At 45.9% G+C, this 27,153-nt stretch overlaps 2 protein-coding genes across 4 annotated transcripts in view; both read right to left on the bottom strand.

Moving 5' to 3' along the window:
- Positions 1 to 1,022: 1,022 nt before the first annotated feature.
- Cela1 (chymotrypsin like elastase 1) lies at positions 1,023 to 19,652 on the bottom strand. The gene is made up of 8 exons (XM_008840006.3): positions 19,584 to 19,652; positions 18,847 to 18,929; positions 17,212 to 17,312; positions 15,287 to 15,412; positions 12,115 to 12,251; positions 11,057 to 11,202; positions 2,064 to 2,213; positions 1,023 to 1,332 (listed from the first exon to the last, which is right to left on the bottom strand). The coding sequence occupies exons 1-8, from the start codon at positions 19,621 to 19,623 to the stop codon at positions 1,315 to 1,317; spliced, it is 801 nt and encodes a 266-aa protein (XP_008838228.1). The 5' UTR covers positions 19,624 to 19,652; the 3' UTR covers positions 1,023 to 1,314.
- A 5,015-nt stretch (positions 19,653 to 24,667) lies between these two features.
- The window catches only part of Galnt6 (polypeptide N-acetylgalactosaminyltransferase 6), a 39,839-nt gene continuing 37,353 nt past the window's right edge, over positions 24,668 to 27,153 (bottom strand). For all 3 annotated transcript variants that reach the window (XM_008840005.3, XM_029566891.1, XM_029566890.1), the window contains 2 exons: positions 26,654 to 26,806; positions 24,668 to 25,767 (listed from right to left, as the gene is read on the bottom strand). In XM_008840005.3, coding sequence (XP_008838227.1) covers positions 25,654 to 25,767; positions 26,654 to 26,806 — 267 coding nt within the window. In that variant the 3' untranslated portion in view covers positions 24,668 to 25,653. The remainder of the gene's footprint in view (positions 25,768 to 26,653; positions 26,807 to 27,153) is intronic.

Raw genomic sequence — 27,153 nt, 5'->3', positions numbered from 1 at the left:
TGAGACTCTCAAAAATAAAACCCCAGTGTATCTATACATACAAATTTGCTGTAAGGGACACCTAAGTGGGACTGTCTTGAGAAGCCCACACCCACACTTAGTGGAGGTCCTTAACAGGGTGAAGGGAAGAGGGGAGACAGGGCACTTCTTAGGCTACAGGTGGCAGCGCTGGGCTCCGTCTCCCTGCTGCTGGTGGTGGGATCTGTCTCAGCCATTTTCTCTTGCTGTGATGTCTACTACCCCAGTCCCTCATGTCTGGTCTTTAGTTGTTGCTATGAAAAGCTACTTGTCATCCGCCAAAACTTCTCCTTTCAGTTCCCCCTTTGCTTTCTTCTAGGTCACTCTTATACTGAGCCCTGGCCAGGATGAAGCAGAATTATCAGCTTCCCAGTTCTGTGGGTTTATAGAACCCTGGATCCGGTTGTCTATTTCAGTCCCCGCCTTGAAGTGCTGATTCACACTTAGCTCAGAACCCTGTATTGTTGTTGCCTCTTTCTTTCTGTTCTGCCTCTTCCCCTCAACCTTTTCCTTTGTTTGTTTAGTATCTTCTTTTCTCCCCCCTCTCCTTTCTACTTTGTTACTTCTTCCTTAGTCTGCTGGCATCTGACATACCTCCTAATCCTCAGGGCACCCTGTATCTCCTGTCACCCAGGAGCTTGGGGTGAGCAAGAACGAAAAAAGAAAGAAGGATGACCCCCACCGTCTGCCTTAGAGAGTTAGGGCATGTTTAGTCACGCAAGAGGTTTTAAAACATTCTGTGCCTGTACATCAAATATACACAGAAGAGAGGAATAAGTGAACATATTAATTGATAAATAGGTCCTAAAATATTATAAATAAAAAATGGATAATGTAAAAACACTCTCACTGGGCTTAGTTTTCAGACTGGTAAAGACAACACCAAAGGGAAGAACCAATCCATAGATACGGTGAAATCCATTTTGGGTCCTATAACAGGATTTCCTCTAGATGGCCTAATCATAAATACAAACACACAATATGACCATGTATATTCCGTTTAATTTGCCTCTCTTTATCTGGTTCAACAGTCTCAGAATCTTTTTCAACACCCCTCACCCCTGTGCTGGAAATCCAACCCTGGGTTTCTTGCATGCTAGGTAAGCCCCTGTCACTGAGCTACAGCCCCAAGACCCCTCTACCTCCTTTGCAGTATTAGGGGTGGAGCCCAGGACCTTGAATATGCTAGCCAAGTGCTCCACACTAAACCACACCCAGCCCTATCTTCTTGTTGACTTCAAATCCTATTGCAGATCTCAGAACCATTTTGAGAAGGCCACTGGACTCAGGAAATGTTCAGTTAGAGGCTATGACCTGAAAGAAAAGACAGTAATGTCCACAGTCAATAACTTCTGTCCACTTTCTTTCTTATTTCCCCAGAGTTTCCAGCTGAGTATGGCTGTGCACTGGGTTTATAGAGGCAGCGTGGGGTGGGGGCACAGAAAATAGGCTTCATTTGTGACAAGACACCTCAGTGTTATAACTATATACCCAAGACAGAGAGGCAAGAACTGATCTTGAAATGACTGTGAGCCAAGATTCATAGAACAAGGCTCCAGAACGTGTTCTGTGACTGGAGGGCACAGTGACATGTGTTGTGTGGCTCTACTACTTAGGTCAGCTAGGCAGCATCTCACCTGACTCCCCAGCATTGTTTAATGTAGTAAGACTTCTTTCAAAAGTTAAAGCAAATTCTCATATTGCTCTTAGAGAGAGCTTAAAGGAGAGGCATGCGCCCAGGGGTTATGTATGCCTTTCTGGAACTATTTTTCCCTAGGCTTTGACTTAAGACAACACTGATATGTGTGGTTCAGATCTGCATAAGCTGTAAATAGCACCGTGAGGTGTGCTGGATGAGTCTGTGAAGGGAACTCAGGGAGGCAATACTATCAAGGGCAGAGTCACTGTGGAGGGAAGGAAAAAACTACTCATGAATGGAGTAAGGAAAACAATGATTCCCCCAATGGACTTTTCCTCCCTACCCAGCCAGTGGATCTCAGTTCACCAGGGGATCCGATTTCAGCCCATCATTTGCAATGACTCACATTATTCATCCAGGAAATGTAAGCAGAGACCCGAGTGAAGACGGTGGGCTTCTTGGAGACATTACAGCCCAGGCTGGACACAAAGCTGGTCACTCCATGGACAGAATACTGACCATTCACCAAACAGTGGAGGGGGCCTCCAGAATCACCCTGCAGGAAAGAGAAGCCCACCCAATTTCCACTTGTGAAATCCTGTACTTTTTAAAAGCTTCAGTGAAATCTCCACTTCCTTCACATCCACACAATCAAAATGAACCTCTTCTTCCTTTCTAAACAAATACTGTCCTTCGCTCCTCACAGCACCCATGCTGTGTTCTGTTTTGTATTTTGGTTTCATAATTTGTTTTAGCTTCCCACACATCCCTATGGATTTTTTGAGTCAGGATCTATGTTTTACTGATATTTCTCTGCACAATGCTAGAGTAGAACTTTTAAAAAATATTTTAAAATATTTTATTATTTTTATGTGTATGCATGTATTGCCTGCATGTAGGTAAGTGTCATACAATGCCCTCGGAGGTCAGAAGAGGCTGTCGGATCCCCTGGGACTTGAGTTATAGTTAGCTGCCATGTGGGTGCTGGGATTCGAACCCAGGTCTTCTGCAAGAACAACCAGTGTTCTTAACCACTGAGCCAACTCTCCAGCCCCTTATTTTATTTTTTAAAACTTATTTTTATTTTATGTGTTTGAGTGTATTGCCTGCATGTGTGTAAGTGCACTCGTGTTGTACAATTCTTGTAGAGGCCAGAAGAAGATGTCAAATCCCCTGGAACTGGAGTTACAGATGGGGAAGCAAATCCAGGTCCTTTGCAAGAGCAGACAGTGCTCTTACCCTTTGAGCCATCTCTGCAGCCCCCTTTCTCTTTTTAAAGACAGGGCCTCACTATGTAGCACAGGCTGGCCTGTAACTGGTCATCACTTTGCCTCAGCCTCTTCCATGCAGGGATTATAAGTGTGTGTTGCCGTACCTGGCTAAGCATAGAACTTGAAACATCTTAAATTCAATAGCTCTTATTGTCTTAAGTTGAATGTGGGTTAAAGAAGTATTGAGTTCTAATACCTTTATCCTTAGCGTTTAGACCAATGGTCTAATTAGACCAAGAATTTGGAATCAGAGTAGAAAAGGCAACACACGCTAAACTGGCTGGAGCAATGATGGAGAACAGTGAAGAGGGAGTGGCTCAGTGCACCGGCTTAGCATCGAGCAAACCTGGGTTTAGAGAATACGATCTCAACACTCTTACTCAGCTCCCACCATGCCAGGTATAAACAGAAAGGTACTTCTCTGGAAAATCTGACCAGCCAAGAGGAAAGATAATAAGACACTGATGTCAGAAGTCTCACAACAAAAGGAATAAGACATCATCTGCCAGAAAAGTCCACGTAAGAAGAATGTCAGCTAAGGCTCAGCTCTGCCAATCAGCTTTTTACCACCTACACTAAATGAAATAAAAGCAATTTGCTCAAGGATCACCAAACACCTCACATTAACCTTGACTATAAAAACAAACAGGCTGGGCGTGGTGGTATATGCCTATAATCCCAGCACTGGGGAGGCCTTAGTAGGAGGATCAGGAATTCAAGGAAAGCCTAGGTTACCTAGTAGGTTCTGGACAGCCTGGGCTACAGGACTATCCTTGTCTCAAAAGAACCAAACAGTAATAAAACCTCCACCCAGATTGCAGATGGCTGTCAAGTCCTAGGTTTGATCTACAGCACTGCACAAAATAAAGAACAAAATAAAGAGACAAAGAAGTTAAGGCCACCAAAACTACATGGGCTGGTACTCATGCCTATGATCCCAGCACTTGGGATACAGAGGCGTGAGGATCAGGAATTCAAAGCCAACCTCAGCTACATAGTGAATTGGTGGCTAGCCTGGGCCTACCTGAGATCCTATCTTCAAACAAACAAGCACGCAACCAGATAAACAAAGACTATACCAGAAGAAAATAAGCAACAACATGTGATTAATGGGGCTGGTTTCAGCTTAGCTGGTAGAGTGCCTGCAGAGGCAGGTTGATCTCTGTAAGGTAAAGGCCAGCCTGGTCTACATAGTGAATTCCAGGTCAGCTGTGGAGGCCTAGTGTCAAACAAACAAAACAAACAACACAAAACAACACCCCCCAACTCAAACCAAACAAACAAAAAAACAAAGTATGCTCTGGGTTTGATCCCTAGTATTCCATAAAAGTAGGTATGTGAAGCGGAGGCAGGAGGATCTGAAGTTCAAGCTCATACCAGCCTGGACAGATTGTGCACAGCTTTAATCCCAGCACTTGGGAGGCAGAGACAGGTAGATCTCTGTGAGTTCAAGGCCAGCCTGGTCTATAACAGTGATTTCCAAGTCAGCCAGGGCTACATAGTGAGACAGGAAAAAAAATCAGAAAAAAAACAAGAAAAGGTAATTTGATACAAGAAATACAAATTTGGAAGAATTAGAACATAAAACAGAGCAAACAAAATATAGACGAGACCAGGAGACGTTTATAAACGTAAATACAGAAATTCTAAAAAGGAAACAAAACCAAACAAACCTCAATAAAATAACATTTGCAAAACAAAATGTTTGGAATTTCCAGAAATAATCATACAAACAAACCAAAAACCCCACTAAGTTTCCCTCACAATGCCCACAAATATACCCAAGTTGACCCAGACTACTAGGGGTCAGGAGAACATGAAGTAAAGAGTTTGGGGCTGAATCAGTGGTGAGCTGACTATGTAGTAAGCAATGTAGAAAGACGTTTATTAACTCACAGGACAACAGTGAGTTAAACTGGAAAGAAACAGCAATGCTGGAACACCGCACGCTTCACTTACAAATCGATGAGTACCGAGTGTTGATCCAAGCAAAATTCATCGAGGAATTTGAGGAGGTCGTGAGAAAAGGCCATGTTGGTATGGGTATGCTGGCATGAATGCAGAAGACAGATGTGTAAAGATCTAGCTAAATGGAGTGACAAGCCAGGTATGGTGGCACATGCCTTTAGTTCCAGCACTCAGAGGTAGAGGCAGGCAGATCTCTGTGAGACTGAGGCCAGTCTGGTCTACATTGCCAGTTCCAGGCCAACTGGAGCTATAGGGAGACTCTGTCTCAAAGCAAAGCAAAACAAAAAGAAGTAGCAGTGCAATATATATATATATATATATATACATTTTTTTTTAATTTATTATTTTCATTTTATGTGCGTAAGTGTACCTGCATGTATGTATGTAAATACACTTAGGTCATGAAATGCCCACCAAGGTCAGAAGAGGGTGTTGGATTCCCCTGGAACTGGAGTTACGGACAGTTGTTAGCCACCATGTGGGTGCTGGGACTTGAATGTGGGTCCTCTGCAAGAGCAGCCAGCGCTCTTAACTGCTAAGCCATCTCTCCAGTCCCTTATTTTTTAAGTCTTAAAACTTTTTAAACTTATTTTTTATGTGTACGAGTGTTTTGCCTGCATGTATATAAGTGCACTACATGGACACAATGGCCACAGAGACCAGAGGAGAGCACGGTAATAATGCCTAGAACTGCAGTTACCATTACAAGCCGCCATGTGGGTGCTGGGGAACTAAACCCAGGTCCTCTGCAAGAACAGTTTTGACCAGTGTGTCACCTCTCTAGCCCCTAAGATTTATTTTTTAAGCTGGGTGTGGTGGCACACATCTTTAATCCTAGCTCTGGGAGGCAGAGGCAGATGGATCTCTGTGAGGTTTTTTTTTTTTTTTTTTGTTTTTTTATGCTTTTTGAGACAGGGTCTCCCTGTAGCCCCAGCTGTCTTGGAACTCACTATGTAGACCAGGCTGGCCTTGAACTCACAAAGATCCGCCTGCCTCTGCCTCCCAAGTGCTGGGATTAAAGGCGTGCGCCACCACGCCCGGCCTGGATCTCTGTGAGTTTTAAGACCAGCTTGGTATACATAGTGAGTTTCACATTAGCCAGGGCTATGTAGTAAGATCCTGTCTCAGTACGTACATACGTACACACATACATACATACATACATACATACATACATACGTAAATAAGTACAATTAGATTAAAATTTAAAAATTAAAAAAGTGGGCAGTTCCTGAAGAATGACTCCAGAGGTTGCCCTCTGGCTTAAACACACACACACACACACACACACACACACACACACATGAATGCATACAGAGATACACACAAAAAGAAGAACTAGGGAAAGTGACCAAAAGTTCAAATTCACTGAGCCATCTCTCCAGCCCCATCAAATTAGAGATAATTCTTTAAAGAGGAACCAGCTATACCCACCTCGACTACTCAGAAAAAGTTATTTTCAGATTACTATACTCAAACAAAACAGCCTAAATCTTTCCTACCCATACATTAGCAGATTTGGGGTGGGCATTTCAGAGACAGAGGAATGGAAGAGAATTGAATGTATGCAAGTATAGTGCTTTTTGCTAATTGATCTGACAAGTGGTTGTAGCTGGAGGAGATGGAGGCTGTGGCTGAGGATGCAGGGCAGGTCACCACAGAAAAGTGGGGAAGAACCTAGCTGGCATGACCTGAGACTGAACAGGTCTGGTGAACCCACTCAGAGAAGGGGACTCACTTAGAACTATGAAAACCTCAAAGGCCCACTATTGGGAATTCCAATGAGAAAGGATTCAGGGATGCATTTTGTTTCAAAGAATTCTCAGTTTGGAGTGACAGCTAGCAGAAAAATACCCCAGGTCTTCAGAATACAAGGCCTTGCAAGAGCAGAGGGATGCTAATTAACTCAGGAAGGCAGAGCTTTAGGAGTGGCAGGGGTAGCTGACTGCTGCGGGCCTAGAAGATGCTGCAATTTGTGTTAGTTTCTGTCTCTTAAGGTTTTGTTTTGTTTTTTGTTTTAATTATTTGGGGGTTTGTTTTGAGACAGGGACAGGCTTTCATTCTATAGTCCTGGCTGTCCTTGATCTCACTGTGTAGCCCAGGCTGGCCTCAAACTCATGATCCTCCCTGATCAGCCTCCAGAGTTTTGGGTTGACAGGTGTGCACTACCACTCCCAGTCTTCAATGTACTTTTTTTTATAGTTAGGTTTTTTGTTTGTTCGTTTTTAATGAGACAGGGTCTCACTATATAACCCTGGCTGGCCTGGAACTGGATATGTAGACCAGGCTGGCCTTGAATTCCCAGAGATTCATCTGCCTCTGCTAGGATTAAAGGCATGTGCCTTTAATACCTGGCTATTTTTTATTTTATGTTTTAAATTTTAATTAATTTGCTGGGCGTGGTAGCGTGCACATTTAATACCAGCACTCCAGAGGCAGAGACAGGTGGATCTCTGTACATTTGAGGCCAGCCTGGTCTACAAATCTAGTTCCAGGCCAGTTGGAGCTACAAGGAGACTCTGTCTCAAACAACACCCCCCACCAAATTATTTTATGTGTATGAATGTTTTGCCTGCATGTAAATGCACCATGTATGTGTAGTGCTTGAGAAGGCCAGAACTGGAGTTAGAGACAGCTACCTTGTGAGTGCTGAGAACCAAACCCAGGTCCTCTGCAAGAGATCTGAGCTATCCATCCAGGACCCCCCCCCCAACTTCTACCTTTTTAAAAAGACAGTCTCATATAGTTCTGGCTGGCCTCAAATTCATATGGATGAGATGAGAATGACCTCTTGCCTCTAACTTTTAAGTGCTGGGATTACAGGTGTGTACCAACACACCTGGTTTATGGGGCACTGAGGATTGACTTCAGGGTTTTATGTATGCTAGGCAGGTACTTGTACCAACTGAGTTACCACCTCAGCCCCATCATGTTTAAGTTTTAATAACGGGAAATCACAGGAAAATTGGGATGCATTGCTTGTTTCCTGTAGTTCTTTGGGTTCACAAAAATCCCTTTAATTCCTTTTATTATGTTATTCAAACCAGCGTACCAGCCTTCTGCTAACTTTTCTTCCTCCTCCACATAGTTTGGACCTTGCAATCAAACTGCAATCTTGTCCTATGACTACAGTCAAGTAGGAAAGCCCAGTATTTCCTACAACTGGGTGTGTGAGAAAGACGGGCTGAAGCATACACCTGCCAACTCAGGGTCTGCTGTCCAACCTCGTCATCCTGGAGGACAATCCTCCTGTTCACCTCCAGACACATGCAATCTTTGCTCCTTCACTTTCTACAGTCAAGTTGACTCTTTCCTGGTTCATCAGTAACCAGAAGCAGTAATAGAGAACACTTGGCAACTTGCAGCTGCCCAGGCTGCAAATTTGTTCATGTCCAGAGCCCATCTAATACCTCTCTACCTTGTTAAAGCCAGCATAGGGGCTGGAGAGAGGGCTCAGTCATTAAGAGCACTGGCTGCTCTTGCAGAGGACCCAGGTTTAATTCCCAGTACACACACACACACACACACACGCACGCACGCACGCACGCACGCACGCACACACACACACACACACACACACACACAGACGCTAACAACCATCCCCAACTCCAATTCCAGGGGAATCCCATGCCCTCTTCTGACCTTTGTGGGCATTGCACACACGTGGTGCACTGACATATATGCACGCAAAACGCTCATACACATAAAATAAAAATAAATAAATTGAAGCCAAATTAAAGCCATCTCTACCTGTGCTCTTCCTTCCATCTCATCTTCCCTACTGGGATCTTGGGCAATCCGTTATTCCCTCTCTCTTACTGTCCAGCATACCTTACTCTCTGCCTGTTATTGCTCTTGATTTTCTTCCATGTTAAAAGGCTGATCCTGGGGCTAGAGAGATGAGTCAGTGGTTAAGAGCACTAGCTGTTCTTGTAGAAGAGCCGGGTTCGAATCTCAGCACCCACATGGCAGCTAATGACCATCTATATAACTCCAGTTCCAGGGGATCGGACTTCTGTCTTCCACAGGTACTTGACAACATGGGTACACTTACACACATGCAGGCAATACATGCACACACATAAAATAAAAATAATTTTTAAAAAAGGTCCATCCCTTCTATGACTTGCTGTCTCTGAAGACTTTCTGTTTCTTTCCTTCACATGAAGTTCTTGAAGAGTAATCTATGGTTCCTGAAGACTGTCCCTTTGTCCCTTACCTGTCCGCTGTGCTTCTGCCTTTTCTACCCTTCAGACACTCTTGATATAACTAATAGTGGTTGACCAGTTGCCAAAATAGCCACTTTTGGCTCTTACCCACCGGGGCTTCCATTGCATTGTATACTATGTGATGACCTGTCAGAACTTCCCAGGATTTTATACGTCCTTACTGCCTGTTCTGGAATGTCTACAACCCTTTCTTGGTCCTGACCTATCCCTGAATCAGTCAAGCGTTTATGTTCTTACAGTTTTTCCCCAACCCCTGCTCTCTTCTCATGCTACAACTTTTCCCTAGGGTGAGAGCTCATATGTTCTTTTCTCCCAAGCTCCTCTCTCTCTTCTCTCTCTCTCTCTCTCTCTCTCTCTCTCTCTCTCTCTGATAGGGTCTCATATCCCAGATTGTCTTTGAACTTGCTACATAGCCCAAATGACCTTGAACCTCTGAGCTTCCTTCCTCTATTCCCCAGTGCTGATTACAGGCATGGCCCACCAGTCTGATTTATGTAATACTGAAGATGGAACCCAGGGCATCCAGCATGTACCGCCATGCCTGGCAACTGTAATATTCTTTTGGGTTTTTTTTCCCCTAACCATTTCAAAATGTAATAGCCAATAGCTCATAAGCCACACAAAACCAGACAGCAGGCTGGGTATTGAGCCTCTAACCTCTGCTCTGTTCTAGCTGTAGGGGATGACCAATAACTGTTTGAGTGTTCTTAGTTGTTTCTTGGCTGGATGTCTTTTTTTTTTTTTTTTTTTGGTGTTTTTGAGACAAGGTTTCCCTGTAGCCACAGCTGGCCTGGATTCACTAATGGAGACCAGGCTGGCCTTGAACTCACAGAGATCTGCCTGCCTCTGCCTCCTGAGTGCTGGGATTAAAGGCATGTGCCACCACGCCTGGCTTGGTTGGATGTCTTTGTCCATGCTGTTCCCTTCCTTCAAATGCCTTTTCCCTTTTCACCTGGTTTACTTCTATTTAATTTTCAGGACTTCCTGCAGATTCCACTATCCTGGGGAAGGTTCTGACTTCCAGCAGGCAGAGCTTGTAAGTGTCCTTGGACTCCCATTTCACTCTCTGCATGTCTTCATCATAACATTTAGTCATACTGGACTACACACCCACTGTATGTCTGCTCCACTTGTCACTGCTGTATGGCAGCACCTAGTACAGTGCCTGGCAGAGAGAAGACACACATATATATTGGTTGAACTGCATTGAGCAATCTATAATACAGTTCACTGATGACTGATATTATCTAAATAGAGAATTCTGTGTATTGTATAAAAGTGATTATGAAATTGGTTAATATGCGTTCTCCTGCCATACTTACCTGTACCTACTGCTATAAACACCAGAGTAAAGGGCAGCAGTGAGGAACTACAAGACAAGTTGGGATTGATGGGATTGGGAGCTACCTTCAGTACAGTTAGTTACAATCATCCCCACAGGCCCAGAACCCTGGATACCATAAAAAAAAAATTAGATCAGGGCTGGAGAGATGACTCAGTGGTTAAAAGCACTGGCTGTTCCTGCAGAGGATCTGGGTTCAGTTCCTAGCACCTACATGGTATCTGTAACTCCAGTTCCAGAGGAATCCAATGCCCTCTTCTGACCTCCTTGGGCATTGCATGACACCGGTGCACTTATATACATGCAGGCAATGCAATCATACATATAAAATAAATAAAATATATAAAATATTTAGATCACAGGCAACATCTAAAGTACACATACATCCATTAACACACAAATGTTGGACCACACACAAGCTTTTGAGGTAGGGATATTAAACAAGACATTTTCAGGCTCCTTTCATCCATGAGATACTATGACCAAGTAGAAAGTGGAGTCTGTGCATGGGTGCAAGAACAGGTAAGCAAAGGATGGAGCATCAAAAGGATGCATGGGGGAGGGGGACCTGACACCTGCATGTGTTCACCTGGCATCCAGACCGAACTCCGTCTCCACCAGCACACACCATGGTCCTCTTCACTGTGGAACCCCAGTAGGAAGAGCTGGAGCAGATGCTGTAGTCCACAGTGGGCAGGTAAGCCTGCTGCAGGGTCTGTGACACCTGCCCATTGGCTGAACAGGACATAGCATTGCAAATCAGCGCAGGGAAGAATCCTTCCAAATCTCACCAAACCTTCTCAAGATCTGGTGATCTGAACTCTGATGGAGTGCCTCTTTGCTTGTTGTGGTCAGGGATCTCCTCTCTCTGCTGTATGTGGTAGCCATGGGTAAGCACCCTTGCTCACAACTCCCAGGTGCTAAACACTAGTCCTATTTCTGACTGTTCCACCCATGGATATCTTAGTTAAGTCATAGAATGACTTGCTGGCAACAGTCTGCCTGTTCTGTGCCTTACTCTTGGAAGCCACACGAAGCAGCAAAACAGAAGAGGCATTGTGTACCTCCCTCCCTCCCTCTCTCCCTTCCTGAAATGAGGTCTCATTATGTTGTCCAGGCTGGTCTCAAACTCTCAGTCCTCCTTCATTAGCCTCTCAAGTAGCTAGCTCTTATTTCTATTTCTTTTTATTTGTTTGCTTGTTTGTTTTGAGACAATTTCACTATGAAGCCCTGTCTGGCCTGGAACTTACTATGTAGACCAGGCTTGCCTGGAACTCACAGAGATCCACCTGCCTCTGCTTCCCAGAGGACTGGGATTAAAGGCATGCACCACCATGCCAGGCTCTTATTTCCATTTCTACAACTTTTCTTTGTCTGGCTCTTTTGACTTTTCAAAGCTTTTGTATCATGTTATTTCTGAGGATCGTGTTACAGCAACCCTCTCCCATTCTGGAACCTCAACACTAGAATCCTGCCTGGTGGCTGGTGGGCCTCTGGGTCATGATTAATGTTTCTGCCCGTCCTAACCCTCTCTATTCATAGCCTTTCCACCTTTCCAATGCCTAAGAATGCAGAAAAAGATGCCGTAGAAGCTCAGCAACCTCCTCAGGATCCTAGTAGCAGATGATGGGGATATAGATGACTTACTCTTGGTTTTGCCCCAGCCAGTGATGTAGCAGGGAGTGTTGTTAGGCAGGATGGTTCCCTCCTGGGGCAGAACACCCAGCTGGATGTAGTTATTGAGGGTAACACTTTGGGCCAGGCGCAGCAGGGCGATGTCGTAGCTGCAGGAGAAAAAGAAGAGATGGTTCACTCATGCAAGCACCTCTTCCCTCAGGTCAGCATAGGCACCGGCCCTCACTAACCCCGCACATGCTCCCAAGTTGGAATCTAACCACTACAGAGGTGGGGACAGGCGCTAGAGATGGCTCAGCTGCTCTTCCAGAGGACCAGAACTGAATGCCCAGCACCCACATCGGGCAGCTCACACTTGCCTGTAACTCCAACTCCAAGGGATCTGGCACCCTCTTCTGGCCTCTGCAGGTACTCAAACATGTGCACATACTAACATGTAGACACACACATGCATATGATTAAAAACAAACAAATCTTTGTAAAAATTCTATTTATTTTTTTATTTTATATGTCTGAGTCTTATTCCTGAATGTGTGTAAGTGCACCCATGTCGTGCTTGTGCCCACAGAGGACAGACAAGGGTGTTGGATCCTCTGGAACTGGAGTTACAGATAGTTGCCAGCCACCATGTGGGTGATGGGACTTGAACCCAGGTCCTCTGCAAGAACAGCCAGTGCTCTTAACCTCTGAGCGATCTCTCCAGACCCCAAAACAAACATACATCTTAAAGGAGTGGGCAAATGTGCTAAGCGGTTGAGCTGTAGGACATTAGATGTTTAACAGTAGCATCTGCTGGTAGAATGTTGGAGTTGCAGCCTGGCTCTGCTCTAGCCAACCTAGGGCAGTGGAGGATGAACTAGAAAAGAGCAGGTGTGTGATTGTGGACACTGTGTTCTCAAAACAGAAGGTCTGCACGATTCTGAAATATCTGGCACAAATATAGCAATTACTTGAAGCCAGTCTCTCCGCACCATACAGAATGGGCCACCTTTTTCTTTTTCTTTTGTTGGGGGAATCAAACTCATGGTCTCTCACCTGCTGGGTAAGTGTTCTATGACTGAGCTTTACCTCCAGCTCTGACCATATTTATTTATTTATTTATTTATTTATTTATTCATCTAGCCATTCATTTATCAGTACTAGGTGTTGGACCTGAACCTCATGTATGCTAAATAAGTGATCTACCACTGACCTAAATCCCCAGTACCAACCCCCTTTTTTTGTTTTTTGTTTTTTTTTTTGAGACAGTCTCATATAGTCCAGGTTCACCTTAAACTCCTGATTCTCCTGCCTCCACATCCCAAGTGCTAGAATTAGAATTACAAGTATTTGTCACCACACTCAGCTTCCATTCCACCCTCTCAAGATTTTTTTTTGAGAGCTAGAGAAATGGCTCAGTGGCTAAGAGAACTTGCTGTTCTTTCAGAGGACCCAGGTTCAGTTCCCAGCACCTACATAGCAGCTAACAATCTGGAACCTCAAGGGATCCAACGTCCTCTTCTGGCCCTTGAGGGTATTGTACACACATAGTGTTTGTGCTTATATGCATGCCGTGAAAACACTCATAAACATAAAATATAAATAAAATAAATAAAATAACTTTTTTTTTCACTTTGAGACAGTGTTTATGAAAGTTTCCCAAGCTGGCCTTGAACTCACTCTTGACCAGGTTAGGCTTGAATTTGTGATCCTTGGTCTAAGCTCCTGAGTACCTGCCATCGCATGCCCACATCACCAGCTCCAGCCCCTGGTCATCCTTTTTCTTCTTCCTTCCCAATGCTGGGGATTGAACCCAGGTCCTACATACCCAGACAAGCGCTTTACCTCCGAGTTATAAGTCCTGCACTTGTTCCACTTTTTATTTTGATCAATTTTATTTGGACAGGAGGTGTTTTTGAGACAGTCTCATGTAGCCCAGGCTGTCCTCAATCTAGCTGTGTAGCTGTAAGTGACCTTGAACTCCAGATATCCCACCTTCACCTTCCAAGTTATGGAATTACACAGCTTCTTAGGGGAAGCTCCCTGACTACCATTTTAATGATTACCTTTCCAAAAGTTTACGACTCTGGGGCTGGGGATATGGCTTAGTGGTAGAGTTGCTTGCTGGTATGTTCAAGGCCCTGGGTTCCTTTCTTCAACAGCAAACCCAAGCCAAACCAAACCAAATTATCTGGTACAGACAGTGTGTTCCATAAAGTAAATAAAGAACGAATGGAATACTGGGTATGGTAGTGCACTTCCATAATCCCAGCACTTGGGAGGCAGGTCATCCACAGCTACATAGTGAGTTTGACACCCAAACTAGGGGTTAAGAACACTGGCTGCTTTTGCAGAGGATCTGAATATGGTTCCCAGCACCACGTGGTGACTAACAGCCACCTGTAACTCCAGTTCCAGGGATCTGACACCATCTTCTGGCCTCTGAGGGCATGCACATGGTATACTTACATACATTCAGACAAAATACGCATACACATAAAATAAGACTAAATAAAATATTTCAAAAAACCAAAGCCAGGGGCTAGAGAGATGGCTCAGTGGGGAAGAGCACTGGTTGCTCTTGCAGGGGACCCAGGTTTGATTCCCAGCACCCACATGGCAGCTAACAACTGTCTGTAACTGCACTTCCAGGGGATCTGACACCCTCTTTTGACCTCCTTGGGCATTGTACTACGTGAGTGTACCTACCCACATGAAGGCAATACACTCATACACAAATTTTTTTTAAATAATAAAAACCCAAAGCCAAACCAACCTTCCCTTTAAAAAAACAAAAGCAAACTCAAAAACATTTAAACAGAGAAAAAATCCTTCATATAGCTCAGCCATGCAAATCCACTTACATGAGAGAAAGCCTAAAGAGCTTCAGGCAGTCTCCAGCCCTCCCAGATCTGCATGTTTCCTGTCCTGGATGATGACCCAGCACATCGTGTGTGCCCCGCCCCTGCGCCCCCTTTGGAGACTGGATGCCCCCTCTCAGGCCCAACCCACTCCTCAGCCAAAGGCCAGACTGCCAAAGCCACAGACTGAGTTTCAGGTGATGCAATACCCTGTGTGTGTGTGTGTGTGTGTGTGTGTGTGTGTGTGTATGTGTGTGTGTAGGGGGTGGATACTGAGCCCATATTGGTGTCAGGTGCCACTCCCCCAATGTCCCAGCCCAGGGCCAGCTGGGCCTTGTGCCTACCCTGCAGCCACGTTATTTTTGTTCCAGTTGGGGTGCACCACGATCTTCTGCACACTCACGTACTGCTCGGTGCCATCGTTCTGGCTCAGGTTGTGGTCTCCGATGACCACACGAAAGGTCATTTGGCTGGAGTGAGAAAAGGAAGCCCTGTGTCATCCAGGGGACTCTCCTTTCCCCCTCAGAAGAAAGTTGGAAAAAGGGTCTTCTAGCTTATTGTTAGGACAGGAACCCAGCTTATCTCACCCAGGCTGAGATGGAGGAGGGAAGATCCTCAAAGATGAGGACATAAACTATTTCATTCCCCCAGTTACCAACTTGTGGCAGTGAAAAGCTAGGATCAATCAACTGCATTTTCAGTTAATTAAGCTAAGATTGCAGGTTGACTATCACAGCCTGGGAGAGGTGTAGTAAGTGTTAGGATATGATAGCTTCCAGCTTCAGAGGGACTATGAGGAAATATATAAACACACACACACACACACACACACACACACACACACATTTAGAGAGAGAGGGAGAAAGAGCGAGAGACTCATTATGTAACCCAGGCTAGCCTCAAACTCTCAACCCTCCTGCCTCAGGCTCCTGTTCTGGGATTACAGATATGCATTATTATACAAAGCTTAGACCTGCAGTAACTCCTAAAGTGTGGTCCTGGATCAGGATCATTAGCATCACTTGAAAACCTGTTTGAAATGCAACCATCAGGGGCTGGAGAGGTGGCTTAGCTGGTAAGAGTACTGGCTGCTATAGTAGAGGGCCCAGGTTCAGTTCCCAGCACCTATATGATGGCTAACAACCATCTGTAACTCCAGTTCCGGAGGATCCAACGCCCTCTTCTGGCCTCTGTGGGCACTGCACACACATGGTACACTTCTGTACATACAGGCAAAACATTCAAACATAAAATAAACAAATAAAAGAGAAATGCAATCATCAGGTGCTGTGGAGATGGCTCAGTGACTAAAGTAATCATGAGGATGTGAATTCAGACCCCCAGCACTGACATTTAACAAAAAAATGTGCCTATAACTCCAGCTCTGGGAGTCAGAGGCAGGCAGATCCAGGGCCTCACTGGCCAGATGGTCTAGCTGAATTAGTAAGTTCCAGGTTCAGTGAGATACCTTGTTTCAAAAAAATAAAAGAGATGTAATCGATGAAGGTATCTGGATCCTGACCTGTGGCCTCCACAAGTGCCCACACAGGTGAGCACTCTAGCACACACATGCACACACATGCACACTATCCCCCACAGAAATGTAACCATCAGGCTTCATCCTAGACTTGCCATATCAGAAACTCTGCCGAATGGGCTACTCACTAGTGCCTTCCATGTAATTCTGATATATGTTCAAATGTGGGAACTGGGCTGGTGAGATGGCAGAGTGGGTAAAGGTGCTTGCTTCCTAAGCATGGTGGCCTGAGTTCAATCTCCAGAACTCACGTAAAGGTGAGAGGAAAGATCCAACTCCACAAAGTTGTCCTCTGACCTCCACATGTGCATCAAAGCATGTGCCACCCCTTTGCCTCATCTCTCACACACAAGTACACGCACACATTCTAAAAATTAAAGTGGAAACTATCACTTTTTACAAGTACAGAAAATAGCCAGTAGCCTGATGCTGAATAGATATTTGAGTATTTATTCAGTCATCAGAACAGCTCTAAGTAGGTATTATTATCCCACTTCAGAGGCAGGTGAGAGAATGGAAAAACAGAAGTGAAGTTGCCCAAGGCTACATGGTCAGAAGATGGTGCAGGGAGATTTGCATCTGAGCCTGCCTGACTCTAAAGCTTGTCCATTCTCTATTCTGCCTGCAAAACATGAGCAGGCTTTGACTGAAAAGTCAAAATTATATATTCTTCAAGACGGGCCAGTTGTTTCCCTCTCAGGGTTCAGAAAACCTGGTCTTTGTTTTACATACCTGTCCACGCAGTGAGCAGCTGTCATCACCCAGTTGCGCCGGATGAGGGTCCCCCCACAGGTGTGGTACCATGACCCTCCAGACAGGTACTGGAGGGAAATCTAGACAAGAGGGAGAAAGAAAAGCAGGGCTATGTTGGTATTCCCAAAAGGCTCTGTCCCAAACGAGTCACCTCCTAAAACTCCTGACAACCTTCAAAACATTCTCCAACTTTCTGACTAGGGATAGCAACAAGTTTCCCATGACCTGCCAACTGCTGTCAAATGACTGATAGTGGCAATGAAGAGGTCATGGCTGAGATGTCTATAGGTGTTTCTGGGGTCAGCTGGAAAGAGTGTCGCTTGTTGGTGACGTTTGTTGTGCACCTGGGCACACACAGCACCTTAGGCATCTTTACACTAAGTTGTGGTTGTGAGTCTAGAACCCAGGGCCTTTTATTTCCCTTCCCTCTTTGAAAGGAGGTATAGCGAAGGCATTGCTCCTTCACCAAGCCCCGTCAACTTAGGTCCTGAGTTCTCTCCTCAATGCTTTTGAGAAATAACTTGGCTTCCCACCTCAGGGAATACTTAGAAATGCCAAAGGAATATTCATTTTTATCAGTTTCTGTTTCCTCATACTACACAATAGAGCTCATCCTAAAAATTGGGGCTCAAACTGCTGTAAATTAAATTTAATTGCTTTCGCAGGGATTCCTCTCGAAGTGTGGCTGTTCACCAGCTAGTGTGCCAGCTCTCCACACTCAAATTTGCTGAAATCAGGGCACAGCTGCTCAGTTATGAACATGCTCTATGTGTCTACTCATATGGGACATACACTGTGGAGTGCTGAATGCATGTGTGTTTCGAGGTATGTGGAGCCCCTTGTGTCCATATTGCACATAGTCCTTAGATACATCACAGAAAGAATAAAGGTACTTTGTCAGGGGAGGCTGTAACTCTTGCCTAGCATGTGCAAGGTCCTGGGTTCAGTCCCTTCCACTACAAAAGAAGAAAAAGGTTTTGTGAGGGGAGATCATAAAATCACTAATTGTGTAAGCCTGACAACCCGAGTTTGGATCCTCAGAACCCAGGTGAAAACTTGGATATGGTAGTATGCATAGTCCCAGCACTCCTATGGCAAGGTGGGAAGAGGAGACAGGAGAATCACCTGGAAGCTTGGCGGATGGGTGAGGGGATGGGCGGTGGAGTGGGCACTAGGCTGGAGTATGCAGTACAATGACAGAAACAAGAGAGACCCCGTCTCAAACAGTGGAAGGCAAGAAGTTGTCCTCTGGCCTCCACATGTGTACTGTGGCTGGCTCTCTCTCTCTCTCTCTCTCTCTCTCTCTCTCTCTCTCTGTCACACACATGGACACACACGCACACATACACAGGTGGACACAGACACACACACGCACAAACATATACACACACACACACACACACACACACACACGGGTATATGCCTGGAAGACTGGTTGGTTATAAATACACTCCTTCAAGCCTTTTGCGTTTAGAATCATACCTCAGTATGGTCCTGCCCAACTTTAGAATCTCGAATCTAGACAGCAGGTGAGCTTAATACAGAATCCTTTTTGTGAGTATACAATACCTCTTGTCTGGGTAACAGCTTGGTCTGGGAGGGGGATACACCCACCTGAGAAGGCCAAGAGTTCCTTTGGGCCTCGGTACCTCCAACCACCCGTGCATTAGTTTCTGGAAAGTCCTGGGTACTGTGTCCTTTGTGGGGCAGAAGAAAAGTGAATGATGACTAAGATGGGGTCAGCTCGGATGGGGGTGGGGAACAGTGGCTGCACTTTGAGGACTATTAGATTTGGCTGCAAATTCACAGCTCTCCCTTAACACATGAGGGCCCCTGCTCTGAGGACTTTGCACCCCTTTTGAAAGCAGAGGCTCTGAGAACCTTCTGCTTCTTCAGGGTGTCTGGGAACTCTGGTTTGCTTTGAAAGACCTATCCAAAGCCACCAGGCCAGGGTCCCAGAGGTGCCTTGTGGTCTTCCCTGGCTAAAGGTCACCTGGCAACTTGCGGGAACCCCTCCCCATGCTTTGGCAGGATTTTCCAGGGGCCAGAGACATTCAGCCAGGCACCTGATAACGGTGTCCTCCAGCCAAGAGTGCTGTTGGGGGACCCTGGGAGGGGCTTTTTTCTGCTTCATGGCTTAGGTGTCTGCCACCCTACAGGGCCTTGCATGGCCAGTCAGTGGCCTGCAATCTTTCCTGTCTTTCACTCCAGGAGAATAAAGGCTTTGCTAGACTCCCAGGTAGAGTGGCCCACCCTCCTCTGGGCTAGAGAGCTGATTTGGCTTAAGGACTTTCCAACTCTCCCGCTCAAATCTCCCCCGCTACAGAACTCAGGCAAAAAGATCCACTTACCATACAGAACCAGAGCGGCGAAAAGCAGGAAGTACAGCATGTTGCTGAGAGAGCAGACCACTGCCCCTTGCCGTGAGTCAAGGCCTCTTTATACCCCTCTTATCAGCAGCTCTGCTGACCTTCTTCTGCCAGCTGGGCAGGGCTGTGGGTAGAAGGCAGGGAAAAGCCAGGTGACATGGACATACAAATGAAAAGTTTTCAAGTCAACTAACTTATCTGTTATTCAAAGACGGACCAAGGTTGGCACTCAGTTAACCTGTTTTAGTTGAAAAGCATCCAACAAGTCCTTGTTGTTTTTTCAGAAACAGGATGGAGAGGAGCCTGGAAAGATGGCTAAGCAGGTACTGCCAAGCCCGATGACTTGAGTTCAGTCCCCAGAGCCCATATGGTAGAAGGAGAGAACCAGTGCTTACAAACTGTCCTCTGACCGCTACAAGCACATTGAGGCATGTATGTGGACACACACACACACACACACACACACACACACACACACACACAGAGAGTCATCTTTATCTTTATAATATAAAGTAGAATTCAAAGAGAATAAATGAAATCATCTCCACAATATATTTTCAAGACTATAAATCTAGGGTCTGGGTAGATAGGTCAGTGGGTAAAAGTGTTTGCTGTAAAAGCCTGAAGACCAGAGTTACAATTCACAGAAACCACACAAAAGTCAGATGCAGTAGTTCTAGGATCTGGAATCCCAGAGTGTCCCTACAGAGCTGGGAGGCAACAGAAACAGGGGAGACTGTCCAGGAGCTGGAATGCCAGCCAACCTAGCTCATCATCAATGAGGAGAGCCTGGCTCAAACAAGGTGGGAAGGTGAGGAATAACACTGAAGGTTGTCCTATGACCATCCCAAAATTGTGCATGTATGTGGACACACACACACACACACACACACACACACACACACACACACAGAGTAATAATAATGAAAAAGAAACACGGTGGAAAAACTCAAGGACAGCTTTTCCCTCAGGAGTACCCTTCATTGTCACAACCACTCTCATCACCCACCACTGCCCCTGTCCTCTGTGACACCGTGTATGGAGACCTGTACTGTGCGTTAGCAGGTGGAGGTGGGGGTAGAGGGAGATAGGGCTGGTCTCTGGCACATGGAGGTAGGCTAGAGCCCAGACAAAGCAAAGCAGTTGCCTTGAAGAAAAAGTGATCTGGAGAGATTCAAGCCGAGAACCACAGAGCTTGCAGAGTGAGAGAATGTGGGCAGGATGGAAGAGGGACTGCTCAGGACTCGAAGAACTTGTGAGCCATGGGAGTGGAGGGCAGAAGGGCGCTGCCACTCAAGGTCAACAGAGAAGGGAGGGGTCCAGTATACCTGGTGGAGGACAGAGGACTTTTGATTGGACACAACATGACCAGAGCCATGTCGGACCCCAGAGTAGAGGCCTGTGGGTGGAGCAGTGGTTAGTAGGAAGAAGCCTGAGAGCTGTAGGGAAGCAGGCTGGTGCCTTGGTTTACCTGGGGTCCTTACCTACACGGCAGCCCAGACTTTGAGCTGCAGAGATGGGAGAGACCAGGAAAGGCGTTTGCAGGAGTCTGTAACTCTCCTCTTTGGGGTTCCTTGAGCTGTTCAGGACTGTTGATGCTCAGCTGGCCTGGAGGGCTCCCTCTGCAGTCCATCTCCAGATACAGCCTCAGGAGAGAGGGCTGGGGGGGGGGGGGGCTCTTGTCACCCTGCTCCCACTTCCCTGCCTCTCTGGATAGTGGGAAATAGTGCCTGCCCAGGATGAGTGTCCAGGAGGAAGCCTGAGGCCTCTGGAAGGCTAATGACACCACAAACTCCAGGGTCTTCAGCCTTTAAGGACAGGGCTAATTCCTATCTGTTTCTGATCTTGGCCTGACCCAGAGAACCCCAATTTGTATTCACTTACAAACCAAACTCTAACCAGAAGTGGTGATGCACATCTATAATCCCAGCATTTGGAAGGTGGAAGTAGGAAATCCAGGAAATATTGAATAAATATTTATTTATTCAAACAAATAAGAACAGAACAAACAATATCCTAGGACTCCACTTAACTGGTCAGACTTTCAAAAATTAATTTATTTGAGACTAGAGAGATGGCTCCGTAGTTAAGAGCACTGGCTGTTCTTTCAGAGGACCAGGGTTCAAGTCCCACGTGGTGGCTAACAACTGTAACTCCAGTTCCAGGGGATCTGATGCCCTCTTCTGACCTCTGTGGTACTGCAGAACACAGGTGCACTTCCATACATGCAGGGAATACACTCATAAACATAAAATAAATAAAAATAAATTTTTTTAAAGCTATCTTATGTGTATGCGTATATAGTTGTGTGTATGCTGCATGTACACAGGTGTGCCTGGAGGCCAGAAGAGGGCATCAGATCCCCTGGAGCTTGAGTTACAGGAGGCTGTGAGCTGTCTGGTGTGGATACTTGGAACTGAACTTGGATACTCTGCAACAGCATTAAGACCTTAACCACTGAGTGATCTTCCAGCCCTTCCTGCCCCTCCCCTGTGGGTTCTGGCCTTGATTCTTCTGCCTTGACCTTCAATTACTGAAGTTACAATTAAATGTGGACAAACAAATGTAGGAGGTTCTGGAGTACAGAACTTCGTGTAGTATGGCTTGTTACAAAATGTGCCACAAAACTGGGAAAAACATAAATTGGATCTAACTGTACTATGACATACAGGAAGTAGTGCATGCCTGTGACCCAGTACAGGGCTGGGAAGGCAGGATTGAGAGTTGGAGGCCAACCTGGGCTATATAGCAAGATCCTGTCAGGAAGGAAAAGTGGAGAGAAGACAGGAAGGAAAACCTTTATTTTTATTTGAATTTTATGTGTATGAGGTTCACCACATGTGTACAGTGCCTATGGAGGCCAGAAGAGGGTGTTGGATCCCCTAGAACTGTAGTTAAAGATTGTTGTTAGCCACTGTGTGGGTCCCGGGAACCCAACCTGGGTCCTCTGCAAGAGCAGTAAGTGCTCTTAACTGCTGAGCCATCTCTCTAGCCCCATTGTTTTAATTTTTTTTGGAGACAGACCCAGACTAGCTCCTAACTAGGAATCCTCTTGCCTCCGCCTCCCAAGTGCTGGTACTACAGGCAGCAATATTTTAAAATGAATGAGTTAGAGTTAAATGAGCTGCTGTGAAAAGATATCCTTGCTATACTAAGTGAAGAAAGCAAGTCATAATATGCCACTGTGTGTGTTCACATATTCAGAGAAGACATGGGAGGGTCTATATTCCAAGCTGTAAACAGTCATCGCTTCTAGAGAATAAGTCTAGCTGGCTGTGGTGGTACAGGCCTACAATCCCAGCACTTGGAGGTGGAGGCAGGAGCAACAGTATGTTAAAGTCACTATCAGCTACATGGTCAGAGTTCAAGGCCAGACTGGGCTACTTGAGATCCTGTCTCTAAAAATAAAATAAAATAGTGATTAGAAAATAGTTGCACAGGACCACAGCAGGTTCAAGGGATAATATGGGGGATTCTGGGATAAAAGGAAAATAATAATAATTATTACTGTAGCCCAGGTTGGTCTCCAACTCTCTATGTAGCTGAGGATAAGCCTGAACTTCTGATCCTCCTACCTCCACCTTCTGAGTCCTGGGATTATAGGTCTATGCCTGGTTTATGTGGTGCAGGGGCTCAAACCCAGGGCCTTGTGCATGCTAAGCAAGTACTCTACCAACTAAGCTTCATCCCTAGCTTTTCACACACACACATACACACACACACACACACACACACTTTAAATTTTATGTGTATGAGTGTTTTGCCTACATGTATGTAAGTGTACCTGTGCATGCAATGCCTGAGGAGGCCAGAAGAGGGCATCAGATCCCCTGGAAATTAAGTTACGGATGGTTGTTAGCTGCCATGTGGTGCTGGGAACCAAACTCAGGTCTTTGCAAGAGCAGCCAGTGCTCTCAACCTCTGAGCCATCTCTCCAACCCCTCCTATCATTTTCAAATGGAACAAGAGTCATTTGAAGACAAAAGTTCCTCAGGCCCAACAAAGTCCCCTCCTAGCTTCTATGCCCATCTTTCCCTCACCCTACCATCCTTTTGTTTCCCAGACCCCTTCTGCCTTTTGTCCATGGTTTTGGTCATGCCAAATGTGACACTTCTGCTTGAGCCCTTCCCACTTCTTCTTTTGATGAGGACAAATGTCACTATCTGTGTGAGACTCTCCTGATTCCTTTTAACTCATCTAGCATATTTTGGGATATCATCCTGCTTGTCCTGAGTCACCTACATTTACAGTGGGGGAGTTCCACGGTTGGGGGAATCCCATCTTACATCTCATACCTACACATTTCATACTCAATACATGGGCTAGAGGATGTTTGCAGACATGTGACAGTGGCTGTAACTGAGATTTTCAGATGAGTGTGGTTCCTAGTATCCCCAATCAGCTGCTTCAGCAATAGGCCAACACAGGAAAGCGGAACCCAACGTAAACATCCTCTACCAATGCCATAAAACCTTTATTTCTACCAGGTCCCATGTGTATCTCTCTTCGCTTTCCTTACTCTAGATCACAGCCTGGCTACTTTCCTTTGGTTTGGCCAGACCACCCCACATTGTCTTTTGCGAGCCCTGGAAAGCCTCCTGTAGTGTGTTGAGTGGAACAGGAGGCAGCTGCAGTCTCATGGCACCCTCATATGGTAACAGCTTGCAACTCAAGTCCCCCAAAGCCTTCCTGGACAGTTTTTATTTTCTCAAAGCAGAGAGACTTCTGCAGCGAGGTCCAAGCTGCTTGGAGAAGAACTGGCATCTTCCAAGTTAGCTTCACATGGGAATTCATGCAAGGGCAGCAGACGGGTTCCCTCCAGTCAACTGTATACTGTTCTGATTCCTCAGACTTGCCAGGACTCTGGTTAGCTTTATTTGCCAACACATCACTAAGTGACCTTGAACAAAACACTCCCGCAGCTGCATAATAAATTAAAGGATTGGACTAACATACCAGTTTTTAAATTATGCTTTCAGACCTTTAGAAGTTCATGGGCTGGAAGGCATTGCCCTCCCTCGTATCTATCATGCTATTATTTTGTTTGTTTGTTTTTGAGATGAGGGTCTCACTCTGTAGCCATGGCTGGCCTTGACCTCAGGAGGCTCCTGTGTCAGTCTCTGAGTACTAAGATTATATGCCTATGGCATTGCACTTAGCTCCTGCTTTGCTTTTTAGAAAAAAAAAGGGGGGGGTCTTTAAACTTAAATCACTGACTGTAAGGACCCATGAACTTCTTTCAACATTGACATCCCAGGATTCCCAATGTGATCTCTCAGCCTGTTAACCTGGCTCAGTTGTTGGCTTTCTGGAGGCCAAACAGTTAGAAATGATCAGAATCAGGTAAAGAACAGCAAGGCTGGTGGATTGCTGTCTAGTGTTCTTGTGTGGTGGAAGGAGCCCCGGCTCAGCACCACAGATGGTATCTCAGCCCCAGCTTGGGCCACCTGCCAGCTGTGACTTCAGAAAAGCCCTCAACCTCTTTCTGCCTCTTCTTTGCTTTCCTCTTCGTTCTTTTCTGTTTTCTGTGGCACCAGGGATCAAACCCAGGGCCGTGGACATGTTGCCCTGAACTTACCCCAGTCCAGCCTCAGTTTTCTCATCTGTAAAAATGGGCATGGTAGCTCCTGTCCTGTCTTTTTCATGGATTATTGTGCAAATGAAGTAGGATAAAAGACACTTGGCAAGGCACTTTGTGTAAATCATAAAGAGTTTGACACCCAGGGTAACGGTAGCAAGAGAGAATCTTTTTAGCCTCCAGTCCCTCTGTGGAACACATTTGCAGGTTGCTCTTGTTGCTTTGGAGTCCTCCATTTCTAGGAGAGAAGGAAAGCCCTGAGCCAAGTAGCATGTGACCTCCTGGTCTCTTCCACCAATGTAGAGGGAGAAAACTGGCCCAACATTGTTATGAAGAGTAGGATCCTGCCTTGACATCCACTGGCTTGGAAATTGATTTGTCAGACCTTGAGGAGCTGGTGATAAGATTCCCAGATGCCCAGTGACCCTGGTTCCTAAGAGACTTGTTGGGTTTGCACTGGGGATGATGGGGGTGCTAGACAAACAGCCAGAGCTGGTGGGGGTCACTAGGATTGCAGGGGGCCATGGCTGGCTTTTTGTCCTGGGATGTCAGGCAGGTACCAGTTTCTGAGTTTCTGATGAGCTGATCCTAAAAGACAACACAACAGAGGGTCAACGGGGCTACAAACTCTAACTGTGCTACTAAGGGACAATGAGACAAGGAAAATTGATAAAAGGTAAGGAAACTGGACAAGGCACAAAGGACACTTTCAAGTCTTTCCTGGAGATGCAGACACTAAAGAGATGCTAGATTCCCATGCCCAGCTTTAGAATGATGGCTGTAATGAAGAGAGCAGACCACAGCTAATAGAAAAGCAACTGCAGGGCTTCCCTCTCCCCAAGGTGACCAGGCTCAAAGACTTGGGGTCACTGCTGTCTGCCCCCACCCCCTTCCTGCTTTTGGTTACACTTTGACTCTAACCTTCCTGGTAGCCTCATGGTTAGGTCCCTCTTTTCCTGGGCTGGGAACCAAAGTGTGTGGAGCTTGGGTTTAGTGATATGGAGTTACATCACCTATTTTAGAGCAGTATGGTGCAAGGGAAAGAGCCTACATTTTCAAGTCAGACTTAGGTAGGTCTGAATCCCAGCCTGCTATCTGCCAGTGGTGGGTCTGGGCTAGTCAGTTGTTGAACTCCATCTGGCTGATTTGTAGAAATACAGACACGTCCCATTGGGACAGAGCCCCTGAAAGATTGAGCCAATGTATGCCTGAACCTTGCTTTACTTCTGGCACATGAGGGACCTTTCACCTTTATATACTCACATTCGGTCTAAAAATGTGCCATGGCAGAATTGGCCATGAATCATAATCTCCTGCTCTATCCTTGTATCGGTCAGAACCAGCCATTACCACACTCACCATGAGTTCTACCCTGCTCTGATCTACCCTACTGTGCCCCAGGCAGAAGATGCAAAATAGAAAGAGGGCAGGTGTTGTGATTCTTGATTCTGAACTTTCTGGGCCATGAACTCACCTGGGTCAATTCCCATTCCTCATCCTTGGGCACTTTGCTATTTTTTCCAATGAAGTGACAGTTTCTAAGGCCTAGCATGCCAGCCCTGGCATGTAGACACAGCTGCTTCGCAATGTTGTGACGAAGGTCCCTCTGGGTTGTGTACTCGAAGTACTGGAAGTCAAGACAAGGAAGGCCTGAGGAGCAGGTGGGGAGTTTGCCTGCCACCCCTGACAGCCGCCTGACCTACAATGCCACTGGATCGCCACCTCAAGTGGGTGAGGCTGTGCCAAGACTTTTAGTCATTTGTGAGGCTGTCATGATTTTTACCACATCTGGGTTATACTGTTTAAGTGCATATATATTTTAAATAGAGATTAAAATTTAAGAGCCAGGCATGGTGGCGCATGCCTTTAGTCCCAGCACTTGGGAGGCAGAGGCAGGCGGGTCTCTATGAGTTCAAGGCCAGCCTGGTCTACATAGCGATTTCCAGGCCAGCTGGGGCTAAAGGGAGACCCTAT

This window comes from Nannospalax galili, unplaced genomic scaffold (assembly GCF_000622305.1).
Source record: "Nannospalax galili isolate Female #2095 unplaced genomic scaffold, S.galili_v1.0 scaffold979, whole genome shotgun sequence".
Taxonomy (NCBI): Eukaryota; Metazoa; Chordata; class Mammalia; order Rodentia; family Spalacidae; genus Nannospalax; species Nannospalax galili.
Note: the sequence above shows the minus strand (reverse complement) of the source record. Positions and strands in the feature narration are given on the sequence as shown.